The sequence below is a fragment of the Podarcis erhardii genome, assembly GCF_964252035.2.
Source record: "Podarcis erhardii genome assembly, chromosome: 1".
NCBI lineage: Eukaryota > Metazoa > Chordata > Lepidosauria > Squamata > Lacertidae > Podarcis > Podarcis erhardii.
Genome location: NC_138497.1, coordinates 28,165,222 through 28,191,459, shown reverse-complemented (window position 1 = coordinate 28,191,459; position 26,238 = coordinate 28,165,222). Strand labels below are relative to the sequence as shown.

The 26,238-nt window shown below is 42.6% G+C and overlaps 1 protein-coding gene across 6 annotated transcripts in view; it reads right to left on the bottom strand.

Moving 5' to 3' along the window:
• CEP128 (centrosomal protein 128) overlaps positions 1 to 26,238 on the bottom strand; it is a 305,103-nt gene that overhangs the window by 127,346 nt on the left and 151,519 nt on the right. For all 6 annotated transcript variants that reach the window (XM_081859123.1, XM_081859125.1, XM_081859126.1 and 3 more), the window contains exons 10-13: positions 25,825 to 25,899; positions 23,462 to 23,594; positions 21,215 to 21,375; positions 1,202 to 1,552 (exon numbers count right to left, since the gene is read on the bottom strand). In XM_081859123.1, coding sequence (XP_081715249.1) covers positions 1,202 to 1,552; positions 21,215 to 21,375; positions 23,462 to 23,594; positions 25,825 to 25,899 — 720 coding nt within the window. The remainder of the gene's footprint in view (positions 1 to 1,201; positions 1,553 to 21,214; positions 21,376 to 23,461; positions 23,595 to 25,824; positions 25,900 to 26,238) is intronic.

Here is a 26,238-nt window from a genome sequence, read left to right as displayed (position 1 = left end):
GCAAGACGAAAAAACCGCTATACGAAGAGCCTCACGGAACGGATTCTTTTCGTCTTGTGAGGCACCACTGTATTATTAGACCTTTAAGAAGAGCCCTGCTGGATTCTGGAATGGACCAAAGTGTAGCAGAGATACAACTGAGTATACACAACTCCAAACATCCATATACCTGCGACTAGGGATCTAAGACCAATTTGGTTTCCAAGTTACATGAGCAGAGAGTGTGAATGGTTTGAGTACTGTACACATATCTGTCCACACCTTGCAGCAGCATGCTGGCTATTTGCCATGCATGGTCGTAAAGCAACACTTTCAAGCAGGGGGGAGGATCTTCAGACCCAGGGAGCGAATGCATTCCTCCAAAGACTGCACCTCTTACCAGCTCTACTCCACACCCTCTTTGGTTGCTTTTGCCTGGCTGGAATATATCCTGAATTGTAGTAGCCTGGGTGGTGGGTTGTAGAAACCTCTGACCTTTACATGGCTGGAATATAGCCTGCTGTACAAAAGGGAAAAGTCACATCTGTTTCTCCACATACTTTGGTCATGTCCCTCTGGGCATGCCTACTGTTGCCTCTGGTGCCACTTAACACTGGGACGCAAGTCCTCAAAATCTGTCCACAATGAAATGTAGCCCAAAGGCTGGTAACATCCTCCCTCCCCTGCTTTAAAGGAACCAAGACCAAAGACTGAATACTTTATTTGGACGACTAAAACTGGGCAAATTTCTTTTTAAAAATCAGGTGTGATTTTTTGCCTTACATTTCTAGAATTTCTGTTTTATGCCTTACATTTCTAGAAGTCACTATATCAAAGCCAGATCTGATCATTTGTAAGCTTACATTACGAAGGTCAAAAATTTGATCAGGCACCAAATTTTCTATTAAAAATGTTGATGTCATGCCAACCACAACAGGATGACACTATTTCCATCTCACTTGTGAAGATGTTCCAGTAAGATGGATCAGATCAAAAGGTCCATTGTATTAATTACAAGCTACATATATCTGACTACTGAAAATCATCTCTTCTCCCTCCTCCTCCATAAAGCCCACCACTAACAAAATATGGTTTTTCTTACAGTGTGATATATTATACCTACTTATTTCCAAGAGTCTAAAAATTCACTGGGGGAAAGTAGTTCCCAGAACGGTTGGCTTCAAGAAAAAATGAAATAACTGAAAGGAAAAAAATCCCATACCAGATTGTTCTTCTCCATCAGCTGGTTGTGAAGTTGAGTCTGCTTCTCTCTTTCATGTTCCAGTTTCTTACACTTTAGTTTCCAATGTCTAATAGTTTCCTGAGCTTTCAGTTTTAACTCCTCCCTCTTCTTCTCATTCTCTAGCCTGAGTACTTCAGATTGTCTGAATTCAGCTAGGTACCTCTCTGCCTCCTTAGTCGACTCTTCCAGTTGCTGAGCCAGCTCACTAACTTGGAGTTCTGCAGCTCTGCACTCATTTTCACAGATCTTGTAGCTGCTCTGTATCTCCTTCAGCTGGCTCAGCATCCTTTGCTGCTGGGTCTCCCTCTTTTCCAAGTCGGAGGTTAAAACCTAGAAATCATCACAATATATTAACACATTCTTTTTCCTTGGGGAACAGAGACATACATGCACATTTAACAATTTCCAGAGGGGCAGCCATGTTTGCCTGTGGCAGCAAGACTTGAGGTACTAGCAATTTTTTTATGGCGCAAGCCAGAGGTGGGGGAATCTATGCCTTCAAGATGTTGCTGGACTACAACCTTATATCAACCCTGACCATTGCTCATGCCAGGTTAGGCTGAAGGGAGTTGGAGTTCAGGAACATCTGGAAAGGTCACAGATTCCCCATTCCCAGATTAAGTTTTTGCAGACTAGAGTTCAATTATCATGAGAAGAACAAAGTGTCATACTAAGTTGGCAAGCATATAGAATCACATATAGAGTATGTGTTAGGGGGTGGGACAGAGAGAGGAATGAAGTTACAAGGACCCGAATTGCAGAGAGAGAGAGAGAGAGAGAGAGAGAGCGCAAGAGAGAGAGAGAGAGAGGAGCAGACGGTGATAATTTTGTAAAACAAAACAGGTACAGTGACTAATTATCAGTTAATAAATTTGTATCCCACTTTTTGGGAGAAGATGCCTCACAAAGAAGGTACAAAGTGCAAAATGCAGCAATCACCAAAAACAATACACAAACACAATACAACGGTCTTACATATCCTAAAAATACTGACAATTGACAAGACAGTGTTGGTAAATTATACAAAATGTATTGTTTTAACTTTTGGGCCCCTGGGCTCCTTTGGGAGGAAGAGAAGACAGAAATTTAATTTGACGACGACATGCCAACACTGGTAAGCTAATTAATATATGTAGTACAAAAAAAAACCCTTTAACCTCAATTCAAACCACAGGAGACAGAAATAAAAATTCTGTTGGACTGTAGTTTGGTAATTTCACGAGGGAGTCGTTACTCCAGAATCAAAAGCCTTCAAAAGCAAGGAGAGCAACAGCAACCATTTTCCAGCTTCCCACAGCTGTGCCTGTTCAAGAGACACTTCCTTGCTACTGCCAATGAAATAATGGATTTGAACTGCCCTATGTTCTCACCCATGAAACGATGGCAGCAAGCTTTACAGCCAACTTTGAAAACAGACGTCTCCACTGTCCCACAAGACCAGTAAGCACACATACACAAGAAGAGCAGAAGGCACACGTATACCCAGTGTGAAAACTTATGTCCTGCCAAATGATGATGAAGAAGAAGAGTTTGGATTTGATATCCCGCCTTTCACTCCCTTTAAGGAGTCTCAAAGCGGCTCACAATCTCCTTTCCCTTCCTCCCCCACAACAAACACTCTGTGAGGTGAGTGGGGCTGAGAGACTTCAGAGAAGTGTGACTAGCCCAAGGTCACCCAGCAGCTGCATGTGGAGGAGCGGGGACGCGAACCCGGTTCCCCAGATTACGAGACTACCGCTCTTAACCACTACACCACACTGAACAAGGACATGATATGTCCTTGTTCTATGGAAGGATATGTCCTTGTTCTATGGAACAGTAGATTTTAAATCCTTTTATATCACCACTCTTTCCACATCCATTTTTATTTTACTGTCAGGGAACACACACATCTTTGCCAAAGAACCCTCTGCATATTGCAGACCATTCTGTAAAGGTACTAGGACAGTGGTTTGAAAACTCCCCCCTGCCCCACCCCACGGACCCCTTGAAAATTGCTGACAGTCTTGGCATACCACTTCATGACTTTTCTTCCTGTTGTAGCAATGGCAATGCGCTCCGCTAGATGTTGTATGATTTTTCCATTGTGTTTTATTGATTGTTTCTTCTTCTTTTTCTATTGCATTTTACTGCACTACAAACCGCATTCCATAAAATTCAAATTGCAATACAACAAAATGCAATATAAGAAATAAAAAGAATCAATAAAAATGCAATTAAGTATCAGCATGAATATTTAATATGGGCATGCTGCTGACCACCTGAATGAAATGTGCAGATTATGGGTAGTCCACGGACCACAGTTTGGGAACCTCTGCTCTAGGAGGGCCACAGAGTTCATGTGGCCTGCTGGTTAAGCATCTCGGGCCATGCTAATGGAAAGCATGGACAAGACCACACCAATCACTCTCCAAAGCAGAGCATGGCAGTAGGAGGCAAACACTCAAAGCACTCAAAAAGCAAAAACAAGCCATGTTGGTCCATAACGGGGGTGGGGGTGGGGCTCAAAATCCACTGTCAGGTAATGCCTTTCATTAGGACCAACTCACAAAATATTGAGTGATCACTGGGGATTATTCTGCCATTATTTATCTTCCCACCGAAAAGACCCTTGTCAGGTTCAACACGGTTTGGAACACCACCGCTACAGGACCGCTGCCAAATCTTCCCAACAAATTATTCATAGTTAACCATTTTTTAAGCTAAGTTTTGTTCTTTGCCTTTTCTCGCAAAATATATTCAAGCTTTTCAGCTGGCAGGAGACTTGAACAATTTCAGCCCTAGCCATTAAAGAACAACGTTATACACAAATGGAAACAAAGAGTGTTGGCACTACGGTCATTAGTTTAAACTGTTTTTTTTAAAAAAAAAAATAGACATTTTCTAATGTGTTGGAGGCATCATATCCTTTCTTTTAGACCTTCAGGCGTTATAGATAACCTTTCTTGCTCAGCTACCTAATAAGTGATGTTTTATACGCTCTGATGAGTTCAATTCCAATGGAAGATTTGTATTAATTAAACATAATCTCCAAGGGCTATAGATTCAAATTCTGAACCTGACAAGTGTGAGAGGATACAGACAAAAACCATCTGAAATCATTACATTTAGCCTTCCATAAATTTTGTTAAAATGTCTCACCTTCAAACTTCAGTGCTAGATTATTTTCCTTACAACAGCTGTAATTGTTTCCCTTCCGATGATAAAATCCCCATCTTAAATAATGGCATCCTCAGCCTTTCTGGGTCATTAAAAGTAATTATTTCTCCACAAAGCCTATGAGAAAAGATCTTGTACCTACCACTGTAGTTTCCATGTAGTAGTTAATGAAGCAAGATTCTAAGCTTAGGCAAAGCAGAGAAAATATTAAGATAAATTATCATGTTAAAAAACAATGAGCAGTATTTCATCAGCAGTTAATATTTTCTACTCCCCACCCCTGATCAAACTTTTAATTAGAATATTTGCTTTAAAATACACGGGTACATAATTAATTCCTAGTCACCAACTATACAACTGACTGGTAGCAAGACAGACCTGATCTACACTGATAAAATATATATGCAAAATATGTACTCATATATTTTGCAATTCTGAAACTAAACAGAGCTAATAAGGAGAAATAAATCTTCCTTGCTTTACTTTGCTTATTATTAAGTAAGAAGTTTATACTTGAGGGCTTTTAGCACAGTAGTAGAACTTCCCCTCTTTATACTCCTCTTTATACTCAGAGCAATTTATCATCATGGAAGAACTACCTTTCTTCAGTATTAATTTTTGGCACTATGCAGAGGCATTGGTTGCTATGGGCCATAGTAGAATACCAAATGTGCTCAAGCCCATAGATCTCACAAGGCTTGAATGCATAGTTGTGGCTTGCACATCTTCCCTCGGGGTAGTACTCCTGTTGCAGGGATATCAGCTTGGAGTGAAGGCCTTGGAGGAAGGCTCTGGAGCAGCTTTCGAGGCAGTGCGGGAACTGCGGAAACACACATATGCAGTGTGGTGCGGCTATTGGGTTACAAATAGAATACCTTACAAACCACACTGGATAACAAGAAACATGCATGTCAGCATCAGCTGGGACTGGTGTTTCCTGGTTTGTGCACTGGTGCCCTCTGTGGTTACACCCTGAAGACTGCAGAGATGAAGAACAAGGAACAGAATTGTCTTAACAGGTTTCCACCTTCCTGGTAGTCCATTGGCTCCTCCAGACCTGACAAAGCTACAAATGCTGGATCTTTGCCAGGGCAACAACCAGCCTTTGGCCTTAGCTGTATGGCTTTCTAATTATCTGATGGTCAACCAGCCTACCTACGCTTTGGTCTTCCTGCTCAACAGCTTCCTTTCAATGACAGCCCCATTCCAGCCAGCCTCCTTTGCCCAGATTCCTTGCCTTGGACCCCGACTCTCCTGTACGTCTTGCTTCCTAAATCTGTCAAGGCGTGCCTATGGAATCAATCCTAGTGCTTCACCCCAACCAAATCCAGCCCTACCATGATTCATTTTCAGCCCTCTGTTGACTGCTCCATAGAGCCCAGTGTAGAAATAATTATAGGTGCTGAAATCTGTCCTATGTTAGGCTTTATGCATCCCAAAGGGCCTGTTATACCTAAAATTGACTTCTATTGCTGTAACTGGCATGCTCATGTTTGCTGCCAACTTCACCATCTCTGATTTATTCAATATCATTTTAAGTGTTTGATGGCAACTAACCAATAAAATGCATATTTAGAATCCAATAACTTCAGCTGTAAAATTTAAAATACTATGTTTTTCTTCCCTGGGATGTTTTTTTCCAAATGAATTCAGTCCGCTTTTGTGTTTCTGGACAACTTATCATACAATATACAAACCACAGGGCTGGAATATTCAGCAATGTTGTTGGAAATATATCTGGTGCCTGCAGTTACCCCCAAAAGCAACACAATCCACTAATTACGGCTGTTTGTATTCCAATTCCAAAAAAGGTTTTAAATTGTTAAAAAGTATTTTAAGGTTAAGAAAATTCATATTCTATTCCAAAACTAAAAGGTTTTAAGGCTGAAAAACAGATTCTTACATGCCAACCCAACGCTGCCACACACATGTATGGCAGTTTTCACAGCAAAACTGTCAACACAATCTTAAGCCTGACATAATTGGAATAGATTTTATAGGCAAAAGTAATCATTTTCTGAATAGCAGTTTTTAAAAATGTATTTTTATCCCGTTTATACCCCTGAATATCATTTGCTGGGAAAACAACAGTGAAGGAAAGGACAGTTGCTTCCATGTCTTGCTTGTGGGCTTCCAATAAGCATCTGCTTGGCCCCTGTGGGAAGCAGGATGTTGGACTCAATAGGCCTTTAGGCAGACTCAGCAGGGCTCTCTTTTTATACTCCCGCTTTATCTAATAGCTCAAAGCAGCTGACATGAAACAAAACAGTGCAACCGCTTTGAAGGAAAGATATTGTAATACATAGGAACACCTAGTCTTAAATTAGACCTTTGCCCACCTGGTTTGGTACTGCTCTACAAGTGATGGGGCTCTTTAAGGTCTCAGGCAAGGGTCTACTTTAACTAAAGAGGATAAGGTACATGTGCCCTACCACTGTGATATGATGCTTACCCAATAAAGATGCAGCCATCCTATTTCCTCCTGGCAGGGCAAGAGTGCAGCAACTTTTCCCGTCATGGGAGAGCCTACTAATAATTTAGCACTTAAGGGTGCAGTCTTGAACTACCACGCTAAGTTCAAGATGTTGGTACTGGAGTGCTATACAGCTTGGGACCAGGATACTGAAAAGATTGCCTCACCCCTTATGCACCCAATCCATCACTGCACTCTGCAGGAGAGGGCCTCATATGGATGCCATCTTATCAGAAGGTCTGTTCCTTACAATACAGGAACCGGGCCTTTGTGTGGTAGCACCTAGCCTTTAATAATAATAATAATAATAATAAATTTTATTTATATCCCGCCCTCCCCAGCCGAAGCCGGGCTCAGGGCGGCTAACAACAATCAACAATCAAACAATCAGATATTCACACATTCTAAAAATATTACATTATAAAAATCAATTAAAATCAAATTAATGGCAACTAATTAAGCAAGATTCTAAGCAGGTTGCCAGAGGAGGGAGTCAGACTGCGCCCTGACCAAAGGCCTGGTGGAACAACTCTGTCTTGCAGGCCCTGCGGAAGGATGTCAGGTCCCGCAGGGCCCTAGTCTCTTGTGACAGAGCGTTCCACCAGATTGGAGCCGCAGCCGAGAAGGCCCTGGCTCTAGTTGAGGCCAGCCTAACCTCTCTGAGGCCTGGGACCTTGAGGATGTTAGTATTTGCAGACCGTAGGTTTCTCTGTGGGGCATACCAGGAGAGGCGGTCCCGTAGGTACGAGGGTCCTAGGCCGTATAGGGCTTTAAAGGTTAAAACCAGCACCTTAAACCTGATCCTGTACTCCACCGGGAGCCAGTGCAGCTGGTGTAGTACCGGTTGAATGTGATCTCGCAGCGAAGACCCCATAAGGAGTCTCGCCGCGGCATTCTGCACCCGCTGGAGTTTCTGGGTCAGTCTTAAGGGCAGCCCCACGTAGAGCGAGTTACAATAATCCAGTCTGGAGGTGACCGTCGCATGGATCACAGTGGCTAGGTCAGGGCGAGAGAGATAAGGGGCCAACTGCTTAGCTTGGCGGAGATGAAAAAATGCCGCCTTTGTTATAGCTGTAATCTGCGCCTCCATAGAGAGGGAGGTATCGAAGATTACACCCAAACTCTTAACGGACGGTGCTGGCACTAATTGCACCCCCGCAAGAGATGGGAGTTGCCCCCTCAATCCCATATCATCCCGCCCCAGCCAGAGGACCTCTGTCTTCGAAGGATTTAACTTCAACCGGCTCCCACGTAACCATCCAGCCACAGCTTCCAGACATCTCGCCAGTGTATCGGGGGCCGAGTCAGGATGGCCATCCATCAACAGATAGAGTTGGGTGTCATCGGCATACTGATGGCAACCCAGCCCAAAACTCCGGACAAGCTGGGCGAGGGGGCGCATAAAGATGTTAAAAAGCATCGGGGAGAGAATCGCACCCTGAGGCACTCCACACACCAAGGAGTGGCGCGATGATAATTCCCCCCCGAGCGCCACCCTCTGTCCCCGACCAGAGAGAAACGAGCGCAGCCATTGAAGGACTGTGCCCTGGATCCCCACGTCGGCAAGGCGGTGGTCCAGGAGTTCGTGATCGACCATGTCGAAGGCTGCTGACAGATCTAGAAGAATCAGCAGCCCCGACCCGCCTCGATCCAGCTGCCTACGGAGATCATCTGTTAGGGCGACCAGAGCCGTCTCGGTCCCATGACCAGCACGGAAGCCGGACTGGAATGGATCCAGAGCAGATGTTTCATCCAGAAACCTACCAAGCTGTTCAGCAACCGCTCTCTCAATCACCTTACCCAGGAATGGAAGATTCGAGACCGGGCGGTAATTGGATAGATCTAAGGGATCTAATGATGTTTTCTTTAAGAGCGGACGCACCACTGCCTCCTTCAGTTCCCCTGGGAATATCCCGGTGCCAAGGGACAAATTGATGATATCCCCCAGGGGGGCCCGCACCTCGTCTGGACACGCTCTAATCAGCCATGACGGGCACGGGTCAAGAGGACAGGTGGTGGGCTTTCCAGCTTGGAGGAGTCTGTCCACATCGGCTGGAGATATCCGGTCAAAATGGTCCAATACTGGACCCGAGGACAGTCGAGGGGCCTCCAGTTCCTTTATTGTATCCAAATTGGCAGGGAGGTCATGGCGGAGCAACAGGACCTTCTCCGCAAAAAAGCTCGCAAATGCCTCACAGCTGTGTGTCAGATTGTTATTTAAATTTGGCTGTCCTTCAAGGGACGTTAAAGACCGAATTATACTAAATAATTGCGCCGGGCGAGAGCTAGCGGATGCAATGGAGGCCGAGAAGTAAGACTTCTTAGCGGCCTTCACAGCCATCTCATAGGTTTTCATAAAAGCCCTATAAGATGTTCTTGAGGCTCCGTCACGGGCACCCCGCCATACTCGCTCTAGCCGTCTGAGGTCCCGCTTCATTTTCCGAAGCTCCTCGGTAAACCAGGGAGCCCGGTTTCTGCGGGGTCGCAGAGGGCGCTTAGGTGCGATCTCATCGATGGCTGCCAGGAGCTGGGTATTCCAGCCCTCAACAAGCTCAGTCAATGAGTCGCCAGGGAGAGCAAGGTCCCGCAAGGCTTGACGGAATCTATCAGGGTCCATCAGCCTCTGCGGGCGAGCCCAAATCGGCTCACCACCTAAGCAGGGTGGGGGTGGAAAGTTAATCCTGGCTTTCAGAGCGTAGTGATCAGACCATGGCACCTTCATCGAAGGAGACATGATCACATCTATACCGGCACCAAAGATCAAATCCAGCGTGTGGCCTGCTTGATGTGTGGGGCCCGAAACAAACTGGGAGAGCCCTAGTGTCGCCATGGAAGACACCAGGTCCAGAGCCTGTGAGGAGGGAGCGGCATCAGCATGGAAGTTGAAGTCTCCCAATACCAATAGGTTAGGGAACTCCAAGGCCCAGCCGGCCACCACCTCCAGCAGGCCTGACAGGGTGGCTGCTGGTGCGCTAGGTGGCCGGTACACCAGCCAGACAGCCAAGCTCTCCTCGGAGCCCCACACTAGGCCAACACATTCAATGCTGGGGATCGATGGCGATGGTAGAGCCCTGAAAGAACAATCTTCCCGGATTAATAATGCCACCCCTCCCCCCCGGCCCACAGTCCGTGACTGGTGGAGGACAGAGAAACCCGGGGGCGCCATCTCTCGTAAGGTAACAGTTACCCCTTCGCGCACCCAGGTCTCCGTCACACAAGCCAGGTCGACCCCCTGCGAGGTAAAGAAATCTCGCAGGGTGGCGGTTTTGTTGCCTATAGACCTGGCATTGCACAACACCAGTGAAGGAGGTGAGTAATCCTTGCTCACCCTACCCTCGTCTCTCGGGATGGGGCGCAGATTGGAAGGGGTACGAGCATATCCGTATCTCGATCCCCTTCGCTTATAACATCTGCCCCCACCGCCATACCTCCCTCGCCCCTCCACGGTAGCAATCCCAAGCCTCATAGTAACCTCCATTTACAAAATAGAAAAACAAAACAACCAAAAACAATTGTGCCCAAACAAAAACCAATCCCCACCCCACTCAATATCCCACCCCAAAACAGAACAAGATAGAACAAAACAAGAATACATAGATAAAAACCACCATTCATGGTGGTACAACAAAATAAGCAATAAAAACACGTTTAAAACACATTAAAATATATAAAACATCTTTAGCATTTGCTGCAGCAGCACCGTCCTTAAAACTATCAGGGAGGTGAGCCTGGGCCCCACCCCCTAGGCCAGATGGAGTTAGCCTGAGGAGGGAGAGGCCTTACACTCCAAGCACTCACGATGCAGCAGCACTTAACATTAGGCGCCGCCTCTGTTGTCTTTTCAGCACCTACTAAAGACCTTCCTCGTTCAGGAGCCACACTTCTAAGCAGGGGGCGTTCAATAAGGCACTGTCTCACATCAGTCCATAACACATCTCACCCAATGATGGACTGGCAGTCCAGGACTGCAAATAAGAGTCTCCTCCAAAGATCCCAAAGTACGGGCAAGATGATATAGGAAGTGACAATCCCGTTTCTCTGGATCTAACCAAATGTGTTTACTGTACTTTCCCTAAATATCCATTCAAGTAATCAAAAATCAAGTTAAAACACAAACCAGATAAGCCCTTACATCTGACAAATGACTAGTGTGTGCACAGAGGATGCAGTTACTAAAATTAACCCCAGCATCTTCTATAACTTCATTTGAAGTCTATTAAGTCCATTCTAAATTATACTATAGGTATTTCACACAGTTAAGTGGTCAGCCTGTCTTGGGACATTCTAATTTCAGATTTACTCAGCCAATAAATTTAAATGTGTTACATTGTGTCCTCATTTCCCTAATGAAATTTTAACTTTTATTACAGTATTTGACTGTTGCTGCACTGTGAACTGCTTTTCAAATTATGAAAAGAGACTAGAACTTTGATGGTTACTCTTTCATTACCAAATTAAATATATAGTTCCCTATTATGCTGTTTGTCAGACTGCAGCTAAAAATATAGTCAATCTGAAGTATTGGCACAGTACATTATGGCATGAAAATCTCACCTCCGGGCATTCCTACGTGCCTGCACAAATAGCAGCTTTCACCACAGATCCCAATGTACAAATTTATTTCATACAATTTTATTCTCACAACACTGCAGAGGCTGGTTAAACTGAGTGGTCACCTACTGAGATTCATGGTTGAGGAGGAATCTGAACTTGGGTCTCCCCAGTCATAGATTCAACATTCAAGGCATAACTATCAGTGTTTTGCACAAAGCCAAATTTATATTTTTTTTTTTTATAAATTTTTATTGGGTTTTCAAATTTTTTAACAACAAACAACACATATGACTTCCCCCCACCCCCCCACATACAACCCACTTCCCCCATTTAATTCAGCAAGTTCTTATTCCTCTCTCTAAACTTAATCTCATTATTCTCCAACTTAGTTCATCTTATTAAACCCCATATTATTACCCTATCTTCTTATATGCAATAAATCCTTTTTTCTAAGATCAATCAAAATTTATATACCAATCTCCCCTTTTTTATATTAAAGTATAAATCAAATTTACAATATCCAAAAATCATAAAGTTTTTCAAAAATCTGTTTTCCCCCCTCCCTCCCTGCCCGGGTATCTGTCCCTTCCCAGGTAGTTATCCTCCCATAAAATTCCTAGCCAGGATTCCTCACGTCTCCAGCCCTCAAGTCTATTTCAGTCTCTCTCCGGTTTTTCTGTTGATATTCCTTTTTGCTGGTTTCCAGGTCTCGAAGGGTGTCTGTTACAGTTACTTCCTCTTCTCCCAGTTCAAACCTAATTGAGAAAACTTGTTGCCAGGGTTCTACCAAAAGTCCTCCAGGTTGCAGATAATAAAGGCCAGAAAAGAGGAGGAAGTCCCAGTTATATTTCTTTACTCCTTTAATTTTCATAATTCCACAGTTTCCAAGGGCTTCCTCCTTCACTTTTCTCCTCAGTCTCATGTCTTCATACTTTGTAATCCAAAAGGTTTCTTTGTTCTCTGGCAACATAGGTTTCCACACTTTCTCTTCTCCGACTTCCTCCTTCACCCCCTCCAAAGATGTCATATTTGGTTGAGCTACAGAGTCTCTCAAGAACAAGTCTCTAGTTCCATCAGCAAGGTTGTTTGTTTTAAAAATCAAGGTCATGTATTGTTCTTGTAAGATTCCCACGAGAAAAGAGGCTCTCTCAATTTGTGCTAGTAATTTTCCTTCTGCAGCCATTGTAGTGTCACTGGTTTCCCCTAGGGGGATTGCCATTGTTCAAAGTTCTACGCCAGCAATCCTTTACCCTATTGTTTATTACTTTGTTTCAAATCACGTCTGTTTATATGTAACACCTTTAAACCAAAGAGATATATAGTAATACAGTTTTGTCCTTTATTCAGCTGTTTGACAGCTCAGTTGACAGCTGTCAAACTCCGATTCCTTAAGGCTAGATTGGTGCAGGACGCTCCCAGGTCCAAGGGGGGGGGGGTCACAAAAGTTTCCAAAGTTCGTCTCTTCCCTCCAGCACAACTTGACAAAATAAAACTTGTTCTTAAAAGTTATTAAAGTCTCTTACCAGTTTCCGTAGACATAAAATCTTTTTTCCGATCTTAGATTTTCGCTCCTTGCTTCCAATTGTCTGTATGAAAGGGGGGTGCGGACTTCCCTTTAGCACATCCCCCCGTTTGCCCGATTTACAAATAACGATTTTTTTAAAGTCCAGGTTTTCTTCTACTCACGGGGTGTTTGTATCCAATCGAATTTTCAGGTAGAAAGTTGACGCTCTCCGGTGAATGGCTTGCGGCTTCACTCCACTGAGGTAGCGGTTTTACTCTCAGCACCACGCCACCCCCCGTACCTTCTCCGCAGCCTTTAAAAAGGCTCTTCGACTGTCAGGGGGGGCGCTTAAGGTGCCCACCGAGTCACCAGGTCCACAGGTATCCGCACCTGTGGTTTCTAAGGGTCCCCGCGTCGCCGGCGCGGCAAGACCCGTCCTCAGAGGAGCCGATTCCCTCCGGAGCTCGGAGGGAATCCGCCATTACACCGATCGCGTCAACCCGGAAGTCCCCACAAAGCCAAATTTATAGGACTCCTCCAGGGCTTTCTTCTCCATCTACATCTTGTTGCTGTTTAGTCGTTCAGTTGTGTCCAACTCTTCGTGACCCCATGGACCAGAGCACGCCAGGCACTCCTGTCTTCCACTGCCTCCCGCAGTTTGGTCAAACTCATGTTAGTAACTTTGAGAACACTGTCCAACCATCTCGTCCACTGTCGTCCCCTTCTCCTTGTGCCCTCAATCTTTCCCAACATCAGGGTCTTTTCCAGGGAGTCTTCTTTTCTCATGTGGTGGCCAAAGTATTGGAGTCTCAGCTTCAGGATCTGATTTCCTTAAGAATGGATAGGTTTGATCTTCTTGCAGTCCATGGGACTCTCAAGAGTCTCCTCCAGCACCATAATTCAAAAGCATCAATTCTTCGGCAATCAGCCTTCTTTATGGTCCAGCTCTCACTTCCACACATCACTACTGGGAAAACCATAGCTTTAACTATATGGACCTTTGTCAGCAAGGTGATGTCTCTCCTTTTTAAGATGATGTCTAAGTTTATCATCGCTTTTCTCCCAAGAAGCAGGCATCTTTTAACTTCATGACTGCTGTCACCCACATCTTAGTCACTGGTTAAGAAAAGGAGGATGCATCCTCAAAATCACCCTCTTACTAAATATTATCATTAACAAGATCTGTGTGTAGGAGACGCAGACAGGAATACTGTGGTAAAAGCACAGTTATACAATCAAGGCAGTACTACTATTGTAACATGATTCAATGAAGCAACTACCATCACTACTGCTGCGATGACTGGCAAGGCATGACAGAGATGGCCTCCCAATGACTGAAACTTAATGGCGTGGTTCGCATGTCACTCTAAACCACAGTTAAACTCAACTATGGTTTAAAGGTGAACACACAGCATTCAACGATCTCTTTGATTGCTTTCAAATTATGCTCTTAATACCAGGTGCCTGCAAGACAGAGAAAGGCTGAATATGACACAGCTGTGCTGGCTGGCAAAAACATCTTGAGAGTCCGGCATAAAAGCCATGAGTGCAGCTGGAAGATTCTTCATCCCACTATGCAGGCCTGCACACAGATTAGGAGAATGTATAATTGCAACCTTGTTTTCAGCACTTTTCACACCAGGGGAGAGAGGTGGGCAGAATGTTCTCTTCAAGATGGAATGTTGGAGGCACCAATACTCATCAGCAAAGAAGAAATCTCTCTTCTGGTTCTATATTTCTCATGATATAGTAGAATGAATTGAGATTTCAAGCTCATCTTGGCTCTCGGGAAGAAAGGAGCACTTTGCTCCCTTCTCCTACTTTCATTACCAGGACAACAAAATGAACCAAGACCATGAGCAGATGGTTCAACCGACTGGCTCTGTTTGAAAGAATTCACAGGAAAACATAAGATTGAATTTAAAAGCCCAAATGGGAAAATCCTGCCTCTGCTTTTCTAGGATTTTTGGAACACATTACAAAAATCATTTAAAAATCCCCCAATACAAGCCACATTAATTTTTCAGCATGGGCTACAGGACGATTAGACAAATTCATGTGGGATAAGGCTATCAGTGGCTACTAGTCACAATGGCTAGGTTCTATCTCTACTATTAGAAGCATTATGTGTCTGAATATCAGTTGCTAGGAATCACAGATGGGGAGAAGGCTGTTGTGCTCAGGCCCCACTTTCTGACCTCCCAGAAGGTTTGGCTATCTACCACTTTTTAGTAATACGCAGTCATACAACCTCCTTCAATTACTACCTCTTTCAGTTAATTTAAATACTTTGTTATTTCACTCCTAAAGCTTCTTCAAATTAGGCAAAAGTCAACTACGGGCTTATTTCCTGTTCAGATGAATCCAAGATGATGGGAAAGAAACGGATTAAATCAGCAACAACCACTGATGAGAGAATACTAGGAATTCTTATGAATACAAATAGCTTATGAAGGTTAATGAGGTTCATCATGGGTTTAAAATAAGAGAATGAGTGTATTTTGTATGTACAGTGAGTCCTCCAATTTAAGGTCTAGGTAACTTTTGAAAGGTACATTAGTGCAAGCTAAATTACCGTTTTTATTGCCAATTGTAAAATATCTCTCTATTCTTCTCCCTCCCGCCAACAAGTATCACAAAGTTGCTTTGTATAGTTCAATAGAAGTTCATAGAATAAAGCAAAATTAGAAGCTCTCAAAAAGGCATCAATAGTTGTATTTGAAGAGAAACTTAACTAAGTGCACTGCCTGCCCTTTCTGTATAATTGCTGCACAGGAATTTTATTCCGGTTATTTTGAATCCATATGGTCTGGGAATTCATCCTGTTGGTTATCATTATTTAATATTTATTACATTTTTATCCCGCCTTCCCATCTAGGGGCTGAGGGAAGCCTGCATGGTTTCTTGCCCCATTTTTATCTCACAACAACCTTGTGAGGTAGAAGGCTTAAGAGATAAGGGGTGACCTTGGGCCAACATGCTTTATGGCTGAGCAGGTATTTGAATAGTGTCCCCCTGGTCTGACTTCAAACGTCTATCCACAACAGTGCACTTGCTGTGGTTAATTTTAACTGACGTTTTAGAATTGGCAGTGATCCCCAAACAAGTAATTGTTAGTGTTAAAGCTGATAGGAGCAGTTATTTACTTGACAAGAGAATCATGGCTAAAGTTTGTAGCACCTGAACGTTTATAATTCTGCTGGAGTAGAAGGGAATTCAAATACATAGCTTGAAAGAGGGGTGGGAAGTATTCAGCTGTGGAGAATTTCAACTTGATGCCTCTGCTGTGCACACATTTTTGAAGCATTCATTCTTGAAGAATTCAAAAAATAAAGGTTAGCTCTATCATAGGAAGCGGGTGTGGTGGAACAACCCATGAGCTTTGCTTAGGAAAAGGTATTTCCAGAAACCTAAATCCCTTCGGAAACATTTATGGTATTATACTTAATAAAGTAATTCTGCCATGCCCTATATGGTCCATAGATGACATAACGGAACATCAGAGTGCCAGAAGACAATCCTTTGTTCTACGCTGGAAGCTCAGCTCAAGCCAATCCTAGCTTTTCACTGGCAAGGGGGGGGAACCCACCACTTTATGAAATAGGTACTTTTTCATACTGCAGTGTTTTTCCATCTCATCTTAAATAGGAAAGTCTCCCCCACCCAACCTGTACAGAATAAACTATTCTAAGATTATGAAGGTGTTCCCACAAGAGAAAGGGGGATCTGAAGCCATCTTGTCAACAGTTCCATCATTTACAGAACATAATGAGATTTCCCATGCTAACAGCCATTTTAAAATATTAAACGTTTGCATTTGTATAGCAGTGTACGATTATGAACACGGGTGTGTAGGATTACACAAAGTGCAGTTGAGTTTTCAAAATTATCACACCACTCTTGAAAATAATTTCTGATTTCATTCTCCACAGCATGAGAAAATGAACAGAAATCCCCCCCATTTGCTGACTGAGAACATAGGAAAGATTTCGGCTCAGAATAGGTGTGGGGCAAAATTTGTGGGAGCAAAGCAAACTGGATAGCTCAGTTGGTTAGAGCGTGGTGCTGTGATAACACCAAGGTTGCAAGTTCGTTCCCCGTATGGGGCAGCTGCATGTTCCTGCAATTACAGGGGGTTGAACTAGATGATCCTCAGGGACCCTTCAACTCCACAATTCTATGATTCTAGAAAACAAAGGAAGGTTGTTGGAAGGGAGAAATTATTTGGAAACCCTAAGAGGGTAGTGATGGAAACAGTGCAAGAGTCCTTTAAATCGACTAGCACCGTTACCTGCACACCTCCTCTCAGAAGTGGAGATTCCCCCCCCCACACACACACACATACACAACATACACAAACCTTTTGCATGCAGGCAGGCATATACAAACGAAAATGCCAAAATGACTGACCCTACAGCTATTCCCAGTGTCTGCGAAAAATACACAACTTTATTGAATATACCTTTGAAACCTGCAATGCACAGCAGTTTTTCTCAACCATTGCTATCAAGGAAGTCTTTGTTAACAGCACCTGCACAGGACATTGATCACATGGGTCACACTCTGTATAAACTTGTCCTCCGGGGGCAGGTTATGCTGCTCACATGTAAATGATAGCGTACTGTCAATCATCATTAGCAGCTGCCAGGAAGCTCCATGCAGATGATGGGCTGTGGTTGAATGCATGTTGGGAGAAGAGTTGAGTGTGTGTGCGTGCGTGCGCATGCAAGATTCAGCCCACAGAATCCAGAGAATCTCGGTTTTAAATCTTCTACACATCCTGTGTAATGACAAATTGATAATCAAAGGAAGTGCATCGCTCATGCACTTCAGAGGCAGGTAGATGATACTTCCCTCCCCTATCACCATAAGGCAACTTTGCTCTTCTGAAACAAGCCTGTCCAAAACCATCTGGAAAAAGCACAGACCCGTATTAGATTTGCAGCTGGAAGTAGTACTATAAAGAACAGATCTGATGGAATGCTGTTTTACTACTGTAGTTTTCAAGTTCACAGCCTTTTGCGGCTTAATGTCGCATCAAGAGGGAAATAATCCATTTCCTTTTCACCTCCTGCAGCTGCTGCCACCTCCCTTAGAGGGTAACAGCGGGAAGTAAAATGTGTATTATACGATTTGTTCTTGTGAGACAGACCTCTAAGCCTCTGGATTTTAAACATACAAAAAGCAGGCTCTTTTAACCTTGTTCTATCAATATGTATATTTTTTATTAAGCAGAACAGTTGGATTCCTGGTAACTGTTCGGCATCTAGGAAGTGATCTGCCGCAGAATCAAATTCTTAAAAAGCCAAGTTTGCTTCCCTTGCACATACTACTTTATCTGGCACTCTTATTATATCCAAAGGTCACTATGGTAAAATAAGGGATGTTGGATTTTTTTAAAATGTGCAACGACTTCTGCTTCTGCAATTCAGGTTTCCCTCCTTCTCCTCCCCAAATTGGCTTGGGATGTTCAGGAGAACCCCAAAAACAACACACAGAGGGAAGAAAGGGAAGAAAGGAGGAATCAATCCATCTGGAAATCTGCAATGCTTGCACAAACAGAAGAAGCATTGGGAAAACGTGACACTGTGTTCCACCCACTGAAAGTTGCCTTATGCAGATCTGGACCACTGGGCCCATCTAACTCAGTATTATCTACACCATGAACGGCAGCAACTCTCCAGGATTTCAGACAGGGGACATTCCCAGCTACACCTGGCAATCCCAATGGGCGAACCTGGGACCTCCTGCACGCAATCAAGTGTCTCTCCCACTGAGTTACGATGGGAAGCAGGAAAAGTATGACTCTGAAAAAATAATAAAGACCTAGCAACCAGATTTACAACAAATGGCACTTTGCGTCCAGAATGGATTCCAACTTATTTTGCCATCTATTTTGTAAGTTCTCATTCGAGTTAAAGTTGACAAAGGGATTGCTGAACTCTGGTTTGTCCTTAACATTCCTCGGAGCAAGCTGGCAGCTTCCAATACATTCCTGATTACATAATTATTACAAGAAATTAAAGATTACTTTCAGATGTGCTGTTATGCCAAATTAAATAGTGCTGCTCTTATGGCTGCCCATTTCTGCTATTCAGAGTTGATTAAAATGCATTCTGATCTTCAAAGAGTAACAGCTGTGCTCAAGGGTATTTTTAAAATCACAATGTAAAAAGAAAAAAAGAAAACTTAACTAGCTTTAGAGAAGGTCCACATCACCAGCAGTATCTTACCAAGTTTATGATCACAGAAAATATCACAGCATCAATGCACGGTACTTCATCTTGACTCATATACTTGTAAAATAAGCTACCAGGGGCAAATAATAAGAACAAAGAAAATGTCTCCTTCTGAGGCCCACACTTTGGAATTTGAAACGGATGGTTGAATTCAACTAACTTGTCCCACTAACAGCAGCCTGGTCAAAAGCAATGGGGCTTCTCTCCCTCCTACCCCTGGGCTCCCTTCATGCACCCCAACTCCCCCAAATTGACTCAGGGTGGTCAGAAGAACCCCCAGACCATTAAGGAGGAAGGAAGGAAAAGAGGTGAGAGCATTCCACCAGGAAAGCAGAAATGCTTGAGGTGATTTGAATGCCCACTTTATAAAATAATAACAAAGAAATAAGGAAAATTGGTACGATACGTTTTAAGAATGTATTAGAAAATATGAAAAGATGAAGGTAACAATCATATGTACATTCAATATTAGAAATTTTAAATGCACCAGGAATTGATGGGAAGTCTATCACACCTTAGTAAGAACGTTGACCAAAAGAGACTGTATAAGATTGTATCAATTTTGATTTGTATATTTACATAAGATTACTTATAGAAGATCATTTTTGGTTTATATAAGTTTGTTTTTGTTATATATGAAACTTAATAAAGCATGGAGAACTAGAAAGAAAGAAAGAAAGAAAGAAAGAAAGAAAGAAAGAAAGAAAGAAATGCTTGCAGTGACAGAGCAATCTTGGGAATTTTTTATGTTTGACGTTCTATTATTGTTTTATATTTTCCTGGAAGCCATCCAGAGTGGCTGGGAAAACCTAGCCAGATGGACAAGGTATAAACAACAACAACAACAATAATAATAATTGCTATTTCATAGCTGTTAACGTTTCCTTTTTTTAAAGAGAAATTCCCTTATTCCGAATAGGATTCCTCTCAAGAAAAGGGAAAAGTTGACAGCTATGCTATTTTGAATTCCTCCTGCTGATTTTAGATGTTCCATGGATCATGTCTAATGTCAAAATCATGCATAATCAAAACACATTGGGGATTGCCAAAGTCTTTTTTCCTGGTTGGATGCCTGAGCCAGAACACCCGCCCCTTATTTGTTTGTTTGCTTGCTCGCTCGCTTTACTGTATGAACAACAACAATGCCTATTTAGTAGCATTACTACAACAACTGGTGCTAACATTATGAAACTAGCACATGGCAGGTTTAGAAGAAAACTGGAAAAAAGATTCAGTAAATGCACAAGTCATTGATATCAGCTATCAGCTGGTGGCCGCCTCTCCTCCATTTCGCTTGGTTGATGGGTACAAGGTTGATGCCAAACGAAACATCAATTTAATTCGGAATCGGGTATCCAGCAAAGCTTAGTTAGACTGTGTGGCTGGACCAGCGTGTATCCAAATGGTTCCAACCAACAGAGATTCACTTTCTTTTACAGCAACTACAAAATGGGAAAATGATGTCCATGTGATTGATGGTGTGGTAAATCTGGGCTGTTTCCATGCACAGGAAGAGATGAGCTAAATCTGCTGACTACTGCGATACGTCTGTTCCTTTCACAAACAGAATCATTCTTATTTGGCATTATTAGGGGCTACTAGTTTGACTACAGAATTGGAAAGTGCAGTATAAGAGGTTCAACTTTGTTTGTGTTGATGCAACGCAAGGCAATTTACGTCGCACACCAACATGTGGGGGAGAAGTCAGAAGGGGGTGCTGTCAACTGCTAGCTCTTTAGGAAAATCAGAACTTCAGATTAGTTCTCACAAAGGGCAGATGAAGTTGAAAAACACACTGCAACCCTCCAGATGACATGTGAGATGTTCCTGGAGAAATAAGATGTGATGGAGAAGAGATCAAGTCTATCCTTCACCCAGACATTTTAGTTTTCATGCATAGGAATCCTTTCCTTTGTTAAGCCATGGGGTGAAATTCCATTATGTAAACTCTCACCTGCAGTTCATACACAGGCTTACATGCTATTTGTGTGGCCACACTTCAGCCACAAATTGCAACTCAAAAAGTAGTAGAACCTAAGCTTATCATTTAAAGAGATGTTTACCTCTATTTGTATTCCAAGCTGTGCTTTCTCTTTGTCCTTGCGCTCTATACATCGCTTCAACTCTTCTATCTCTGACATAACAGCACTGTGATTCAGCTGTGCTCTCAATTCCCAGATCTGCTTTTCCATCTCTTGTTTCTCTGGATCAGACCTCTCAACCACTGGAACAAACATGGCATGATTTAGCATAAGAAAAATTACAACAAACAAAAAAATGCACTCGTACATAAAACACACATGGCTGCAGGAAAATCAGAAACAGCCAATTCCAGTTTCGATTAACCATAGTTTCACATATTGTCCAGACCCTGAACCGTGGTTAATCTTAACGATGTTTAGTGGAAACAAGTAAACCACAGCTTGTATGGTTCAGATGACACACCAAACTGAAGCTAAGCAAAAATAGAAGCAAAGACTTCAAAACACCTCACTGTGGCCATGTCAAAATGAGGATGAAAGGCTTCGAGCTCAGAGGAAGCTATGCTTGTTATTGCAAGTCAAATCAGCCCATAAAACGAAAGTTTATCGACCAGCAGTGTTGGTGGCCTTGACTATAGGATAAGATGATAGTTAGATAAACAGAAAGATAGATAGCTCGGTTAGAGTAAATACCAAATTACTTTAAATTTCTTTTCAATTCTATGAGGAGACTGACATGGCAAGCACAGGCCTCCATAAATTAGCTTACTGCCTACAGTGCCTTGTGGATTACTCTTGGATTGGATGAAGATTAAGGCAGTTCACACCTTGACCAAAAAAGAAGTGGGATTCCATCAGGTTCTAGGCAGGCATTGCTTATAGACACTGGCAGCAGACCACAAAGATAAGACACAAAAATGTGTCATCTGACGAAGATGGAAGGGTGCCCTCAAATTTTGCTTTAAAAAAAGGAGTTGGGTTTAAAATGATCAAAAAAGTATTTTCTGTTCTTTATTTGTTTGAACACCTTCTGAACTTCCTGCAGAAAATATTATGTGAAACAGCCTCAATTTGATAGTTTGATAGTTCGTGAGAATTTTCATGCATCCCATACTGTTAGATAACTGCATCTTCTTCACCCTCCTGCTTTCCTTCAAGAATATTCAAATGAAATGCCCTTCCCAAATTCCATTACCTGGAAAAGGGTCCATTTCACTTATTCTGTATCCAAACAATACAGTATTGTGTATGTGTTTTCCATGACATTTTCTGAATGCATATGAAGAATACTTTTTAAAAAAACTAAAAAAAAAACTTTGGCTTTCCTATTAATTATTCTTGGGTAAATAAGATTCATTGTCATGTCAGGAAGGTAAGCCATGCTCATGTTTCCCCTGACAAGAGTGAGAGCAGCGCCAAGTAACAGAAATATCCACATTTCAAGAAGGAAAGCCTGCCACTGGACCTTGGCTAGAAGCATCTCCATTCATACAGTGGAAAGGATATTGAGGCTTGAGGATGCCACTGCTATTTATAGCCGTTTTAAGCATACCAGCAGGGCACATTTAGAGATCAACCTGTATTGATTTGTCCTGCATCACATGGGACCAAAGCTGAGCTCTACTGAGCACAGCTGATTTGCAACCTCCATTTACTGCCACACAGTGCTCCCCTACTAGCCCTTTGAAAATGAATGGCTAGTATACAACAGTAGGTTTCGGTGGATTGCTTCCAGACCCTACTGATGCAATTACTTCTAGTGAATGCTCCAGATCTAGCTCCTAATATTTTTCACACACTACTGCCTGCCTCTGCTATCTCTGTGCAACTTCTACAATGCTCGTTATGATAGCAGGGACCTACAGCTCGGACAAGACAAGCCCAAATTCCAATTCATAATCCTTCAGCAGCCTGTAAGAAATCAGATCCTAGCTGGTTGCCAGTCTACCTTACAAAAAAATGTATTAGCAAGGCTTTTGCTAAATCAAGAATTTAAGATATGAAATATGAACTGCCTAGCGTTTGCTAAATTGCAGCTTCGATAATGGCTCACATTTAATTTACACAACTGCTTTCACATAAATCTCTGAATTAACTTTTGTCTTTTTCGGTCACGATGAGGAGGAGGTTCAATGTGCTGAGATTGTGAGCAACAGACATTGAGACATATGCTTTTGTTCACAACTTGATTTTGCCCACAGTTCTCCATTATTTCCAGCTTTCAGTAAACCAAGACTTGCCATTTCAAGCGCTGAGTCTTCCTCAAGGTATAGTTACTATAAGGTCTTATTTTTCTGTCCTGAATAGTAATGGGAAAGAGAGTGTTACCTCTTTGCCTCCTCCCGTCATCCTTTTGCTCAGCTGGATGGCTCTGGCGATGCATGGCAACCTGAGATATTTGATGGTGAAGATTCAGTCGTTCCTCTTCTGCTCTAAGGAGTTGGGAACGAAGATCCTCAATCTAACACACACACACACACATATACACAGACAAGTGCCAGCTTTTTTAACAAACCAGAAACCAATTTCAATAAAATGTGGAGGCATATTTTCACTGACATTATCAATTCTTTAAAAGATTCTAAAGCAAAATGTGATCATAACCCATTACCCATACACTATACTTAGCAATGAGCCAAGCATGAGATTTCTCTGTTTTAAATGGAAGCTTCAGATTCAAAAGGATATCTCCACCTGGCTCCCTCTTTATCAAACTGCCTTGGTCTTCGGCTTTTTCAGTTTGGGGAGTTGTTTAAGGTATGCCTCTTCACACAGGCCCCTGGGTCCTCATGCTGTTGTTGAAAGGAGGCCGCTGGGATATCTGATCTTATCAGTCACTATACTGCTTTGCCAGTGAGTATTATCTCACTGCTGCTACACTGATGTGCTGTTTTAGAAGATTTAAGCAGCCTTGGTTCTTTTATTAGTTTTAATTGTTTTATATTTTATTTTGTCTTTTGTAAACTGCTTTGCCATTCTTAAAGAAACGTTGTTATCTAAATGAATTAATAATAGGAAAAATAAGGCAAGGGACCTCTCCACATGCAATCAGAAACCCTGCCTACTCAAAAGGTTCCCAAGCACACACAGGTTCCTTCACAGGTTATGCATGTATGGAATGGGGGTAACAATCCCAAATTGCCCTCTGAGGGCATTTTGCGTAATTTTGTGCACTGCAACAAAAAGATGGGGCAAAACTGGGCTGTTACAAAACCAAGGACACCAACCGAGCCTCAATGAAACACAAAGAGGTTTATTTGACTAGCTAGTTTTGCTTCTGAATAAATTATACAGCTAGAAGCCAGCAGAGAGATTAGCCACTTCAAGGCAATTTGTTTTCGCAAAGTTATAATTTGCTTGTGCAAAAGTAAAACAAGGTAAAGCAGTTCTAGGACGGAGGGTGGGGTGCTGCTGGTGGAGGAATCTAATTGCTCTTTTCACTATCTTTAGTAAATTACTTCATCTGCTCTTTCAAAATATATTGAAATATGTCCAATAATTTATACTATCACAACATTAAACAACCCTTAAACCCAAAGAAAGTAAACCATAAATATAACGTGTAATCTATTTCATCATATCCATAGGTATACAGCTGTGAATGCGTGAGAATTTATTTTTAACCAAACTAAAAAAACAGCTATGGAGCATCTTATTTGGCATGACAGAGTCTGCAGAACTAATTTTCTAGAGTTTGGATTTGATATCCCGCTTTATCACTACCCGAAGGAGTGTCAAAGCGGCTAACATTCTCCTTTCCCTTCCTCCCCCACAACAAACACTCTGTGAGGTGAGTGGGGCTGAGAGACTTCAGAGAAGTGTGACTGGCCCAAGGTCACCCAGCAGCTGCATGTGGAGGAGCCGAGACGCAAACCCGGTTCCCCAGATTACAAGTCCACCGCTCTTAAGCACTACACCACACTGGCTCTCAATTAGAACAGAGTAAGTGTCAATTAGAACAGAATAAGATCCAAATGCAGAGCAATCCCTGAAAGCAAGCACTAGGCACATTCCAGCTGTGGCAAACTACAGTATAAGGTAAGTCCTTCAAGCTTGGGCCCAGCAGACCTGGTTCAGATCCCCCAAATAGCTATAAAGCCAAACAAACACACATTCTAAGTGTTCTTTCTCTAAAATGAGCAGGATTCAAAAGGCAAAACATTATATTAATATGCCATGCAACAAGATAAGCAAGCCAATCAGCTTCTGCAACATTTCTTAAGTTGAGCAAATGTTGGACTCCTTTGCTGCTGCACTAAGCAAAGCCAGAGCTTGGCTTAGCATGTTGTTTCAACCCAGAGTAGCAGTTCTGCTCTATGCAGACAAATCATGAGCTGAAACCAAGACTTGCCTTTGGTTTACGGCTCATAGTTTCTCTGGGGAGAGCTAGACCAGGAGCTTGAGTCTGGACAACATGCTAAGGCAAACCACAGTTTACCACAGCAGCACAATGACTGGACTGGAGCAAAGCACCATCTCCTTTCTGGAGGCCTACACATTTGCACTAAGCTTAGCGCCATGTGAGAACCAGACTAATAAACTATCATTCTGTAATAAAGCTTGGTATGCACTTTTGTGACTGTTTTCTTATCATACTTATTTCTAACTTCCTACCGCACTATTTGATAGAAAGTTTTAAGAGCACTGCCTACTGTGAACGGAGACAGGTTTTTACACAGGAAAGTGGTTACCTGGTGGAGAAGAACCTCTCTGCTGTTTTCCGACTGATCCAGTTTCCTCCGGGACTGCTCCAAATCTTGTTCAAGCTTATTCGGATTAGAAAGAGTGACAAAAAAATCATTCCACTGCTAGTAATGTCATGAATTATTTAGCTACAACATTTAATATACCCAGAAGTCTGCTGAACGCTCATTTCCTATGCAACACTTTGCTAAGCTCGCCAAATGCCTATTATCCCAATGGTTCCTTAGATCAAACAATCTGTTTACAAATACATGCATTTCTTCCTCTCCTAAAAACTACGTTATGTAACTGAGTTGCACGTGTTATCTCCCTCATACTCTAGATGGGCTCCCCTTTCAAGGTAGCAAAACAGAGCAGTTTGAAAGGTGGTTTGACTCATAATAACCAGAAATCCCAGGTTG